We start from the raw sequence: 14758 nt of genomic DNA on the forward strand, positions 1-14758 counted from the left end.
CTTGTGTGGTCCTTGCTGTGATTTTGCTGTTTGTCACATGAAAGGGTGAGTCATCTGGTGGCTTTCAGGAACTATAACCCTTTAAAGAGATGCCTAGAAGGAGTTATGTTAAATCTTTGTGGATTTAGCGTATATGCAGGTTATGTTATACCTTTTCGTTTCTTTTTATTCTTTCACCAGGCCTTTTCATTTCTTTGGCTGAGCTGCTTTAAATTTCTCTGAGAAGTTTAAGTGTATAAGCTTTAGCATATCTATGTATGTAAAGAAGAGTTTCCATTAAAAAGCAGTTAGGCTATAATTAAATGCTTTTTCCAGCCTTCTAGTAAAAAGGTTTTATTTGGAAAAAAATGTTTAATGTGATGAAAAAATGACCCTTCTTCCTGCGTTTTCTACATTGTAAGCATAATTTTGTATTACAGTTTTTAAAATATCACTTTAATAAAGATGACTAGCAATGAGGTGCTAATTTAAAAATTAAAGAGATTCGAAAGATCATTTTTACTGGTAAGAGGCTTCAGAAAATCCATTTATGACCATTTTTGTTAAACACTGGAATATCATTTCATTTGGTCAGGAGTCCAATATTTTGACAAGACTGAAAAACTTAAAAGTATCTCAATATGAAATACTGCAAAAATTTTTTTTTAAAGTACACATACTTAAATAGGTCTAGAAATTTGAGCAGGCTTTCAGAAGATAATTGCACAGTGTGTTTATTTTCATAATTTGGTATAGTAATTACTAACGGAATTTTTGGAAAGAAATTAACTAGCTTTAACAAATTTTGCCATAAACTTACGTTTTAGGGCACATACCTTAATTAATTAATTGTGAAATCTTTGAATTTACCTTTAATTGTTGCTTTTAGTATGGTTTACTCTTAAGTGTTCAAGTCTCTATTTTCTGTTCTTTTAGATATGACACAGTTGAAGGCATGTAAGTGGTTATTTGTTTTTCCAAAGACAAGCAGTTTTAGGATGTAGAGATTTTTAATATTTAAAATTTGAACTTAAAAGCAAATTTCAAAACATAGCCTGTTGGTCTGGAGTCTTCTATTTTCCCCCTCGAGTTATTTAAATAAAAATCAAGATGACAGTGTTTACTTTTGGTTAGTTGGTAGCCTGTTCATGTGCAAATTATATGATAAATTCTTTAAATTTACATGAATTGCCTTCTTCCTCCCAAGGATAAAATTAAATGAGCATTTTATAGATAGGTTATTGTAAGTAAGAATATATATTAAATTTTAAAATTACTCTTAGTTTCTAATTTATTTAATATATTTACAGTTTCGAGCTATGTTTTCAAATTGCAACAATATTGTTGGATAATCTCTCTTGCTTAAACATACATATTCAGTTAACACTGTCAACTAAAAAAATAGTTACTAGATTATTTCTTTTCTAGAGTCTTAAGACATGTTGGGGGGTGGGAGAAGTGAGGTTTATAGACCCTTTCAAAATCTAACAAAAGCTTTGGACCTTCTCACCAGAAAAATGCTTGCATGGACACACAAATTTGGTATGTCATTTCAGGGGATTCATTGGCATCAGCCCAGGAGATCCAAAGCCCCTTTATCAAAAACACCTGCCATATCAGGGAAATCCAAATCAAAACCTCAATGAGATACCACCTCACGTGAACCAGTCAGAGTGTCTAAAATTAACAAGTCAGGAAACGACAGATGTTGGTGGGGATGCGGAGAAAGGGGAACCCTCCTACACTGTTGGTGGGAATGCAAGCTGGTGCAACCACTCTGGAAACAGTATGGAGGTTCCTCAAAAAGTTGAAAATAGAGCTACCATATGATCCAGCAATTGCACTATTGGATATTTACCCCAAAGATACAAATGTAGGGATCCGAAGGGTACGTGCACCCCAATGTTTATAGCAGCAGTGTCCACAATAGCCAAACTACGGAAAGAGCCAAGATGTCCATCGACAGATGAATGGATAAAGAAGATGCGGTGTGTGTGTGTGTGTGTATATATATATATATATATATATGCACAATGGAATATTATGCAGCCATCAAAAGGAATGAGATCTTGCCATTTGCAACGACATGGATGGAACTGGAGGGTATTATGCTGAGCGAAATAAGTCAGTCAGAGAAAGACATGTATCATATGACCTCACTGATATGAGGAATTCTTAATCTCTGGAAACAGACTGAGGGTTGCTGGAGTGGGGGTTGGGGTGGGAGGGATGGGGTGGCTGGGTGATAGACACTGGGGAGGGTATGCGCTATGGTGAGTGCTGTGAATTGTGCAAGACTGTTGAATCACAGATCTGTACCTCTGAAACAAATAATACATTATATGTTAAAAAAAAAAAAAGAAGAAGATAGCAGGAAGGGAAAAATGAAGGGGGGGAAATCGGAGGGGGAGACAAACCATGAGACATGATGGACTCTGAAAAACAAACTGAGGGTTCTAGAGGGGAGAGGGGTGGGAGGATGGGTTAGCCTGGTGGTGGGTATTGAGGAGGGCACATTCTGCATGGAGCACTGGGTGTTATGCACAAACAATGAATCATGGAACACTACATCTAAAACTAATGATGTAATGTATGGTGATTAACATAACAATAAAAAATCTCTCCGTGGGAAAAAAAAAACCACCTGCCATAAAGATGAGACCTATGTTATCAGGAAGGGCCCTAACTTTTAATGAAATAATGATATATATATATATATATATTTTTTTTTTTAAAGATTTTATTTATTTGAGAGAGAGAATGAGAGAGCACATGAGAGGGGGGAGGTAAGAGGGAGAAGCAGACTCCCTGCTGAGCAGGGAGCCTGATGTGGGACTTGGTCCCAGGACTCCAGGATCATGACCTGAGCCGAAGGCAGTCGCTTAACCAACTGAGCCACCCAGGCGCCCATGGTATTTATATTTAAAAGCTTATTTCAGTTGACCTCACTTTTTGAATGCAGGTTTTTGTTCTAAGTTAATGTTTGGTTTAGTTTCATTTTCAGAACTTCTGATTAATTGCTTAATTGTTAAAATATACTGCAGGTTTGTAAGTTTACTTTTGGTGAAGAAATATCCTTTAGTTAACATTTTATTCGAATTTACACTAATTGCAAAAACAGATCTTGATCACAGCAATACTTGATGTCTTCGTCCTCCCTTTTTGCTAAGAAAAATCAGTAGTCAATGTTCTGTCCTGTTGCTCTTATTTAATATAGTCCATCTGGCTCTCTAGTCCTCCTCCTTGACAGGGAAGAAGAGTGCTGTAAAAATACTTAGCCACAATTAAAAAAAAAAAAATACTCAGCCTTATAAGGAGAGAAGTGTGTCAGATCAGGATTAAAGTGACTAACCCTAGAAGTTATAGGTGAAATCCAAGACCTGATTTTGTTTTTGTTTGTAAGCCATGATTTAATTTCTTAAAGTGCATTACTGAGATAAAATTCACCAATTTAAAATGTGCTATTCAGTGGTCAAAGCCTGCTGATATGGAGGCAAAATAAACATGTTTTATCAACAAAGTCAGAAGAGGACATGTCTCTCTTAAGTTGTCCTGTGTACTGAATAGTTTTCAAAGGTGGAAATGGTAATTTAAATGAAATGTGGTTGTCTTCTGTTATACTCAAAATATGGGTTGTGTAACATTTACACTAATTGCAAAAGTTTGTCAGTCACGAAGCAAAGGGTTCTTTCCTCCCTGGGACTGTAGTGAGTTACTGATACTTTGGCATTCACTTGTGTCTCTTTAAGTATACTAGCCTTAAGATAAAGCTTGTTTGCAGTATTTTTAACATGAAAATTTTGATCAAAATTGTGCAGAGATTTGAGCCTGTGGACTTTAATGTCAGTAGAGTAAAACACTTGCATTTAACTATGCTTGTGTCTGTTTTCTGGCATTTCAAAAATAATTATCAGGATATTTATTTGCTTCTGATTCTCTCATGTATCATCTGTGTATGTGTTTTATCACCAAACATCTTTCTAAAATAAGACAAAAAATTAAGACAGTTAAATATTTGAGGTAGGTGGAATGTATTTCATGAGTAGTGAAATTACCGTTAAGTGGCCTAGAAATATTCTGCAAACCTAAATGAAAAACTTTCTAGGGATTCACTGGTAGTAATTTCGAACATGGTAATTCAGTTACTAAAATAAATTTGAATTAATGTTAATTAACTTATAATTGTGATGTCAGTAGTTGTCATAGAAGAGATTGTAACACTTAGAGCTAAAAATATTGTAGAGCTTGTAGAGCTAAAAATATTCTACATATATTAACTTCATTAGGTCTGTTCCTTTTTTCACATTGAAATTTTGTTTGAAGTACAAAATTAAATTTCTTTTCATTTTCCATTCTGTTAGTTTAATTTGGGAATGTTTCTTTTCCATTTTCCTCCTACAGTTTATGTGTCATCTTTAGATTTGATATGCACTAGGTTAAGAGAAACATCCTCCTAACAGTTTTTTTATATCTATTTTCATAGTAATTATTCGTTAGAGATTCAGGTTTAAATATAAAACTTTATGGAAGGAAATTCTATTATAAATATTTATGAATTGTAAAGCTTCTAAAGAATTTTTAATGCATTTATACATAAAACTTTAAATCTGTGTTCTGTGTCATTGAAGATGGTGTCAGAAGAATTGAAAAATTATTTTCAAACTTATTTTCAAGAAACAATTTAGTAATTGGATTCAGCTTATCATTTGTTTTCATCACTGTTTCAAAGTTTTGTCTTGAATTCATATTTAGACTTTTGATGTTTATCCTTAATGTTCACAACAGGAGCCCTCTTGCACAAATGGAAGAAGAAAGAAGGGAGCATGTAGCTAAGATGAAGAAGATGGAGATGGAGATGGAGCAGGTGTTTGAGATGAAGGTCAAAGAAAAAGTTCAAAAACTGAAGGATTCAGAAGCTGAGGTAGTCAGCCTAACATTTTCACATCCTAAAGACACATCATTTCTTTTTAAAATAATAATATCTCTAATAGTATAGATAATAAAACCTTTCTACCCATATTTTTTCAAATTTAATATAATGCCCTAATGTAATAAAATGGAGAAATAAAAGGAAGCACTTTGTTTATAATAATATTATATACCTCAATATGTAAGTGTTTGGCCATACATGTACTTGGGAGGAAGATATAATAGAATACTTATAATGAATTAATCAGTTTTAATGAGCATGAGAAATGAAATTATAAGGTATTTCATATATTCAAGGTAAGAAGAGTAAAGATCAAGAGTTTTGGGTGGATGTAAGAATAAAAACTAGTATTAGAATAATAATAAACCGGAGTTATTTGCATATGAATGAGAGAACAAAAGAAAGAACTTTAACTGAACTAAGGGCTTGCTAGGATAAATTACAGACAGCCAAAGGGAAGAAAACAGAAGGAATGTGATTTTGTTGTAAATGAGTTGGGCATATTTGTAATACAGTGTCAGAGTAATTGCCAGTGTTAGCAAATTGGTAAAGTAGTGACAAAGCATCCCAGGAAGCTTATCTACTACCTTGGATGTTGAGGCATACATTTAGTTTCTATAAATCAAAAAGACCTTGAAGACATTTCCTTACATTTCCTTTAAGAAGTGAAAGATGGAGGAAAAAAACATTAACATGAGAATCAAGTAATAGTTGGTTTGATAGATATTAATATGAAATAATTTAAAAATGACCTTTAATGTTAAAATTCAGTGAGACCCCTGTGTTTATATGTGGCTCCACTAATATTTGTATCTAAATATATTAAAAGGGGATTCATGGGGTGCCTGGGTGGCTCATTTGTTAAGCCTCTGCCTTTGGCTCAGGTCACAATCCCAGGGTCCTGGGATCAAGCCCTGCATCAGGCTCCCCGCTTGGTGGGAAGCCTGCTCCTCCCTCTCCCACTCCTCCTGCTTGTGTTCCCTCTCTCTCTGTCTCTCTCACTCTCTGTCAAATAAATAAAATCTTTAATAAATAAATAAAAGGGGATTCAGATCTATTTTGTTTACATTCTTATGGTGATCTCATTGCTTTTGTAATTACTGCATAAAATACTGAAACCCTCTTTGACTAAAAGTATTTTAATCCACTAAATAGAATGAATGCATGGAATAAGTAAAATATTGAGTAATTTCGAGGAAATGTTTATATTCCACATTAGATTACTCTTAAATTACTAGGCTTTACATGTGATCTCTTACTTTAAAAAAAACACAAAAAACAGGGGCGCCTGGGTGGCTCAGCCGTTAAGTGTCTGCCTTCGGCTTAGGTCATGATCCCAGGGTACTGGGATCGAGCCCCACATTGGGCTCCCTGCTCAGCAGGAAGCCTGCTTCTCCCTCTCCCACTCCCCCTGCTTCTGTTCCTGCTCTTGCTAACTCTCTCTGTCAAATAAATAAATAAAATCTTTAAAAAAAAAAAACAAAAAAACCCCACTTTGACCATTGCTACATTTGTCATAAACTAAATGCAGTAAAGATATGGAATAGTTCCTTCTGTTTTGAGACTGCAAAGCACTGCAGGAATAGCATCTCTAGCATCTGTCATTAATAAGATGACATTTTGGAGATTAAATTTAGTCTTTTTATTTATCAGCCTTTTATTAACTGTCCATTTGAGTTTTTACTCTTTCACTAACTAGTGAATAATCTGAAAAATCTGTAACAGAGGGGAATAAAAACAAGAATAATCAAGAGTCTGTATTACCTCTCCACTTAGATTTCATTGAAAATCTAAAAGTAGTTGAATTTACATTTGCTATAGACATATGTTAGTAACTGCTCCTAGGAGTAAATGTTATAAACAAATAATAATGAAACTGTAGCTGAAAAACCCTTCCAAGAGTTTTTATGATTTCTGTGAGTGGTGAAAACAGAGTTTTGAGAAACTGTACTCTTTGAAGGATGAAATCTTTCTTAGCATTGGAAGAACCTATAAAAAGATCTGCCAAGTTTCTCCTGATAGTGTAAGCCATATAGGTATATAAATATATAGGTGAAGAGACCTACTTAACCTTGTTTAATACAGTTTTTTCTCAAGTTCATTAGTGCTAGAATGTTTGTTTAGGGCACAGCTGCTAATATCCAGCAGCACAGTGCATCAGGCACAGTACTAAGCATCCTTATTGTGTCATTAAATCCACACCATAACCCTATGAGGTAGATATTATTGCCCATCTCCCTTTTTATACATGAGAGGAGGGATAAATTAGCTTGGTCAGTGCTGCATATTGTTTTAAGTTGAAACCATTAGCTCTTTAAGTTTGCTCTTAATCATAGGGAAGTCCACAATCATGTATCCACAGATTCAAGTCCTAAATCCTAACAAGCTCTGAAAACTGCAAAACCAGACATAGAACTAATTGTTTTATTCCACTTGATGTGACTATTTATAAAATTTACTGCAAAAAATAGTAATGTGTTTGATGCTAAGGTAGGTGCTACCCTAGACAGCCCAGGAGGTGTTTTGTAAATGTAATATATACACCTTTCTAAGTAATATTGTCTTTCTAAAATCTGAAAAAGTCAGAATTTTGGAAGACATCTAACCCCAGCGGTCCCTTGAGAGGGCTTGTAACCAGTTCTTTTTACCTACATGCAGTTAACACAAAAGATATTATATGTAACAGAAATGTACAGATAAAGAATGATGAATGCCTGCAAACTTCTACCCAGCTTAAAAAATATGACCTCATTAGTTCATTTAAGCCCCTGTGTACCTCCCTATGGTAGTTCTCTTTCTCCTTCTCTGAAGTAACTATTGTGAATTGTGTGTTTATGATTCCCTTGCATTTTTTTTTTTTTTATAATTAGAGGCATTTTCCTGTGTTCCTATTTTCTGATATTTTCTTAGTAACTTGTCTGCTACAGTCAGGAAGATGACATCTCAAATTGACTCATGTTTGCTTAAGTTTATCTTAGATGGTTTTGTTTTGTAGGAATTGCATGAAATATTTGCAGTAGGAATAAATATGAAGTCATACTTTGTGGTTTACAAAGTAATTGAGAAAACAAGTTATATACAAAATTTTACTATAATCCAAATTCAAGATGTTAACTCACTGATGTAATATGATCATTAATAGAACATGATTTCTGGACATCTGAAGGTTTTGAATACTTTTTAGATATTAAGTGTATTTAGATTCAACCTGATTTTTTTATTGGTGTGACTGTTTTCTTCAGGAATAGATTGACTAGTGCCTAAATGAAATTATTTAAAGAACCATTAGATAAGCTCTTTGTTTCTGCAATTACTTTACAAGAGTGTTTCTACTTCTCAGCCAGCATTCTTTACAGCATTAATTCGCAATGTAGGAAAAATACCTGCATTGAAATCACTAGGGCTTGTTGAAAAATGCAGATTTCTAGTCTTAACACTCAAAGATTCTAATTCAATATGTCTGGGTAAGATCCAGTATTCTATATTTTGAGCAAGCACTCTTGGTGATTTGCACGAAGCTAACATTTGAGAAACCACTGCTTTATAGGAATCGGGGAAGCTTACTGTGATCTTGAAGCTCTTTAAGTCCTTATCTACCTGCTTTCTTTCCACTTGTCTCAGCTTTCTGAACTTGGAATTAGGAGACTGGTTCAATCCTGGTTCTTCCAATTTTCTGGCTAGTAATCTTGGGCAAGTGACTGAAACTCTGCAGCAGTTTGCTCATCTATACAATGAGGACAGTGATGTCTTCTTTGCCTTGTTTCTCCATGCTTATGAGTAATGCAAAGTGAGATGATAAATAAGATAGGGTATGTCCATTGTAAGTGCAACACAACTATAAACTTGTTGCACTTTTTTTCCCCATTTCCCAAAATTATTCTCTTGGGTCACTGGCCTTTTGGGTGGCAAGTCCTACAGAAGGAGAAATCCTAGACAGTGCTTTCCAGGTGGTATTCTGAATTTACAGCACAAGAACTCAGTGCTTATATTTATAACATTAGGATGTCTGGGTGAAACATACTTCTCCTGATTTATTAAACAGTTTTATTTTATGTATTGTGCTGTGATTTAGCTCCAAAGGCGCCATGAGCAAATGAAAAAGAATTTGGAAGCACAACACAAAGAATTAGAGGAAAAACGTCGTCAGTTTGAAGATGAGAAAGCAAACTGGGAAGCCCAACAACGTATTTTAGAACAACAGAACTCTTCCAGGTAATTAATATCAGATTCCTAAGAAATGTGTGTATTAATGTTTTAAGGAATTATCATCTTACTTATTTTAAAAGACCTTACCCAGGGCGCCTGGGTGATTCAGTCGGTTAAGCATCTGCCTTCAGCTCAGGTCATGATCCCAGAGTCCTGGGATCCAGTCCTGCATTGGACTCCCTGCTCAGTGAGGAGTCTGCTTCTCCCTCTCCCTCTTCTCCTCCCCTGGCTCCTGAGCACTCACGCTCTCTCATATAAATAAATAAAATCTTTAAAAAAAATAAATAAAAGACCTTACCCATTATCACCCAAGCACAGTTAATTTCATGGATGAATTTTTTTTTTTTAAAGCAGTTCTTTTTTCTTTTTTTTTGTAAAGATTTTTTATTTGACAGAGAGAGACACAGTGAGAGAGGGAACACAAGCAGGGGGAGTGGGAGAGGGAGAAGCAGGCTCCCCGCTGAGCAGGGAGCCCTATGCGGGGCTTGATCCCAGGACCCTGAGACCATGACCTGAGCCGAAGGCAGACGCCTAACAACTGAGCCACCCAGGCGTCCCCATGGATGAATATTTTTATATAGATGGATGCAATCTGTCTACTCTAACAGTATTTCTTTTCATTACAAACATTTTCCATGACTTAACAGTCTTCCTAATTATAATTTCATAGCTTCATAGCATTCTCTCTAGTTGACTCACCATAATCAATCTCTTATCTCCTCCCTTCAATTGTTGGACAGAATAGTTGTGTTCAATCATTGGCAAACTTAGAAAGCACTGCTACAAAGATCTTTTATACATTTAGGGGTATGTTTTAGTTGTGTTGAATTATTTCTTTAGGATAAAAATTATTTCTTGGGGTGCCTGGGTGGCTCAGTCGTTAAGCATCTGCCTTCGGCTCAGGTCATGGTCCCAGGGTCCTGGGATCGAGCCCCACATCAGGCTCTCTGCTCGGCGGGAAGCCTGCTTCTCCCTCTCCCACTTCCCCTGCTTGTATTCCCTCTCTCGCTATGTCTTTGTCAAATAAATAAAATGTTAAAAAAAAAATCATTTCTTAAGATAAAATTTTGGATATCTGATTCCAAATACAACTGATCAGTTACTTGTTCTTAGTTTACACAAAACTCAGTAATATTTGTACCTTGACTTTGTTCTTTTTCTTTTTAGTCCCATCAAAAACTGAAAAGTTATATCCCTGTAAATATTCTACAGTGTACCCTCACTGCTAAATATTTTCAAGGTTAGATGTTTGTTCTATAACACTGTCCTTCTATTAACTTTTCCTCAGCAAAGAGGAAAATCTATTGGTAAAAGCAAATGTAATTCAGAATTCAAATGACCGTAAAAGGACACTGTATTTATGTCAGTTGATATTTTTCAGTTTGCACTATTTCATTTGGAAAGAATTGTTCTCATACATTAAAAATTGGTTTTTGTCCTATTTTTATTATTTATCCTGAAATTTGGTCAAATATTCAGTTGTCTATTACAGATTTACATTGTCCTCATTATCCACTTCTAAACCTTATTTTTTTTAATTAATTTATTTACTTTTGAGAAAGAAAGCAGGGGTGGGGGCTAGACAGAGGGAGAGGGAGAGAGAGAATCTTAAGCAGGCTCCACAGCCAGTACAGAGCCCGACACGGGGCTCGATCTCACAACCCTGACCTGAGATCATGACCTGAGCCGACATCAAGAGTCCGATGACGCTTAACTGACTGAGCCACCCAGGCACCCCTTTTATTTTTTTAAATAAAAAAGTAGTGTTGGAAAATCTAACACAGTTGTAGCTGGATTAGCCAGTGCTACTATCATGTGTTGGCTGTAATGTTTATAACATGGCTACTCATTTTGACTATTTTCCTTTAAATTTAGAACCTTGGAAAAGAACAAGAAGAAAGGGAAGATCTTTTAAACCCTCTATTGACCACCAGTTACATATTAGTTGCCAATATGCCAGCTTGGACATCAGTGTTTGTTGGATCCGTTTGACCAATTTGCACCAGTTTTATCCTTAATGATGGATTTAACAGCATGACAAAAATTATTATTATTTTTTTGTTCTTGATGGAAATTAAGATGCCTTGAATTGTCTAGGGTGTGTGTACTTAGAAACTAACAGCTCTAAGTACCTTTCCTACTTTTTTTTTATTAAACAGATGTCTTCAATTTAATGCAAGAAAACATTTTACTGTTGTACAATCATGTTCTGGTGGTTTGATTGTTTACAGGATATTCCAAAATAAAAGGACTCTGGAAGGTTTTCATTGAGGATAAATTGCCATAATATGATGCAAACTATGCTTCTCTATGATAATTATAATACAAAGGTTCCATTCAGTGCAGCGTATACAATAATGTAATTTAGTCTAACACAGTTGACCCTATTTTTTGACACTTCCATTGTTTAAAAATACACATGGAAAAAAAATCCTATATGCTTACAATGCACCTAGAGCTTTTTTATAACAACCTTCTTTTGTTTATTTGTTTGTTTTGGATTCTTTAAATATATGTTATTCTCATTTAGTGCCCTCTTTAGCCGGAATCTCATTACTGCTTCATTTTTGTAATAACATTTTATTTAGGTATTTTCCATATATTGGTCCTGCTAAAATAGAATATAGCATCTTTCATATGGTAGGAACCAACAAGGAAACTTTCCTTTAATTCCCTTTTTACACTTTATGGTAAGTAGCAGGGGGAAAAATGCATTTATAGATCATTTCTAGGCAAAATTGTGAAGCTAACGACCAACCTATTTCTACCTATGTGCCGTCTCTTTATTTTATTAGAAATGGGAACCATGGCCTCTTGAAAAGGAAAAAAGTCACCGTTCTGCATTTAGCTGTATTCATATATTGCATTTCTGTATTTTTTTTTTTGTTTGTATTGTAAAAAAATTCACATAATAAACAATGTTGTGATGTAATAGAGTGTGGGCTCTTAAATACTCTACAGCTGATAGACAAGACTAGAATATGTTTGGGAAGAAACTTTTCAACTTGAATTTGCCTCCTCCACAATTGTATCTCATCTTTTGCATGTTTATTTCATTTGGAATGGTTGTGTATTGGTTTCTAATTTATGAGATATACAGTATCTCTACTCATTACTATCTCATTAATATGTTATTCTCAGAAAAATCCCAACTCATTCACGTTAGGTAAACTCTCATGTCCCTGGAAACAAACTTTTTAACTGGAAAGGAAGTGGTATAATTTCACTAGGTCAAATGATAGAGATTTTAACAATTTAATGCTTTATGGCATTTTAAGTATAATTAATGCAACCCAGTTCATTACCTTAAAAAGTTTCACCATGTTTGTTACTTTTTAAAATTGATGATCCAAGCAGAAGGAAGTAACTGCTAATATTTTTGTTGGCTTCACAGGCTGAAGGATTTAAATAAGTCAGTATGCTTGAAAGATTCTTATTGCTTTTCAAAGATACATAAATCCAAAATGAATAATTATTCATGTTACAGTATCTTGACTTTACATGTAAGTTCACCCCAGAGTTGCTATATTTAAAGTAGATCTCATGAGGCATTAAAAACATGATTTAGGAATACCATAGTAAATATTTATTTTTATTTGATGGCTATCACTAGTTAAAAATTGTCTTGGAAAAGTTTTGTTAATCCTAAAATGCCTTCTGCTGTTGGACAACATAACATGGTATGAGTGGCTTTTTAAAAATAAATTGCCTGTTAGTCCAAGACTAGAATCAGGTGTTCCAGAATAACAGGAGTTTTTTTATTTGTTTTGGTTCCTATGTTAAGAGGGATTGGGTTAACACCTGTAACCAGAAAGGTTTGGTTTTAGGGAGTTAACAACCTATTGAATTTGGAGACTGCAAAATGGAAAACTTTGTATGGACCACCTGCCTAACTAGTGAAGGATTACTCCTAGAAACAGGTCCTCATAGTTACCATTTAAAAATTCTGTATATTGTGTTAAATTTGTAAGTTACCTTTATTCTACTACCCTAGTAAAAATTTGCACAAATCCTTATCCTTGTCATACCTAAGGTTTTACCTGAATCTGATATGGGACCTATACAACCTTACTGGGTCTTTTGATTGTTGACTCCAGGCTTTTCAAGCATATTGAGGGCTGTTTTTGCTATATGGCCTCTGGATTTCTGAGAACTGCTATATATGATCACTCATAATACATGTAACATTGAGGAAGGCATAAGGAAAGGCCAGCTTGTAAACAACAAAACAATAATGCCTACTCTCCATTGTCTAGAGACATTATATGATTGAACTAACTTGGTAACCACAATCTTTCTAAGTATGCAGGATTAGTCAATCCTAGTCCCAGGGGTTTGATTTGGGCACCGCAATGATAGAGTTTTACTGCCACCTAGTGGGATGAATTCTACTTGTCTCGTTATCACGTTCACAAGTAACCAGGGAAGTTGATAAATGAATTGATTGGACATATGGCTTATTTCTGTGTAGCTTAGGTCATACTCTTGAAAGCTGAAGAGATACATACAGGTTCCTGCCTCTCAGACTCATTAGTTTGGTGTCGCTCTACCACCTGCACATTCTGAGGACCCTCCCCTCCCCGCCACTACCTTTCGTGCCTTTTACCCTCTTGGAGAAACTGACCTAGTAATGTGGAGGTAGGTGTATAGTAGGTGAGGAAAAAGCAAGAAGAAAGCATATAAGATGGCCTGATAATGCAGCAAGAGGAGAATGTTGACTTAGCAAATCATCTAGATCACTATCTCCAAACATTATCCTGTTTCCTTATTAAATATTTTTCAGCATGTATCCATAATTACAATTGTATAATAAATTGTATGCATGTACTACTATGTTACTGTGAACATTATGAAACAGAATTTTAAAGTGGGGGAAAAAAGTTTAGTATTCAAGCCCCAGTGAATCATGTAGCTCATTCCACTTTGGAAGCCATTGATCTAGGTAGTATGTAGATCATTAATAATTTTGTTGACTCCCCAAGGATGTCCTAGTGAAGACTGCTGTGGTATCCTATTTGATGTGAAAGGAAAAATTATTGTCTCCCACTCCAGCAAATTGAAGTCTTTTCTAATAAAAAGCTCGCGAACGTAAACAAAAGTCCCTGTGTTTCATTCAGGATATTTTCCCTACCCCTTTGTAATAATGATAATTATCCATGTATTGAACACTTACTATGTTCCAGATGGTAAGTTAACTAGTTTTTGTGCATTTTCTTCATTTAAACCTTAATAGATACCAGTATCATCCTTTCACAGACTGGAATCAGGCTTGGAGATGTTTAGTGACTTACCTAGGAGACAAGTGGTGACTGGCAGAGCTGGAGTTTGAGCCAGTCTTGGTGATGACATCAGGGCCTATGTGCTTCAGTCTTAGGCCATGCACCTGGCGTGTGCTAGACACTAATCATCTATGTTCAAATCCCATCTCTGTGTGAACTGGGCATGTTACTTTCTGAATATTTGTTTCTCCAGCTATAAAGTAGGGCCCATATTTCCCTTGCTGGTTCAGAGTAAAGATTACATTCTGACTGCTCATGTGAGGGTATCTGGACCCTGAGAGATTATCCTTGGATGTTGATGGAAGCAGTGATGCTGGGCCCATGACAAAGAGTATTGTTTTTCCCCAACTTTAAGTGATGGTGC

The 14758-nt window shown here is 35.2% G+C and overlaps 1 protein-coding gene across 5 annotated transcripts in view; it reads left to right on the forward strand.

Annotated features, from left to right (window-relative positions):
* Positions 1-14208, forward strand: part of SEPTIN7 (septin 7) — a 121404-nt gene extending 107196 nt beyond the window's left edge. For all 5 annotated transcript variants that reach the window (XM_035020902.1, XM_035020898.1, XM_035020897.1 and 2 more), the window contains 3 exons: positions 4765-4900; positions 8982-9121; positions 10991-14208. In XM_035020902.1, coding sequence (XP_034876793.1) covers positions 4765-4900; positions 8982-9121; positions 10991-11030 — 316 coding nt within the window. In that variant the 3' untranslated portion in view covers positions 11031-14208. The remainder of the gene's footprint in view (positions 1-4764; positions 4901-8981; positions 9122-10990) is intronic.
* The last annotated feature ends 550 nt before the right edge of the window (positions 14209-14758 follow it).

The sequence above is a fragment of the Mirounga leonina genome, unplaced genomic scaffold (genome assembly GCF_011800145.1).
Source record: "Mirounga leonina isolate KUSES-001 unplaced genomic scaffold, KU_Mleo_1.0 Mir_174, whole genome shotgun sequence".
NCBI classification, from domain to species: domain Eukaryota; kingdom Metazoa; phylum Chordata; class Mammalia; order Carnivora; family Phocidae; genus Mirounga; species Mirounga leonina.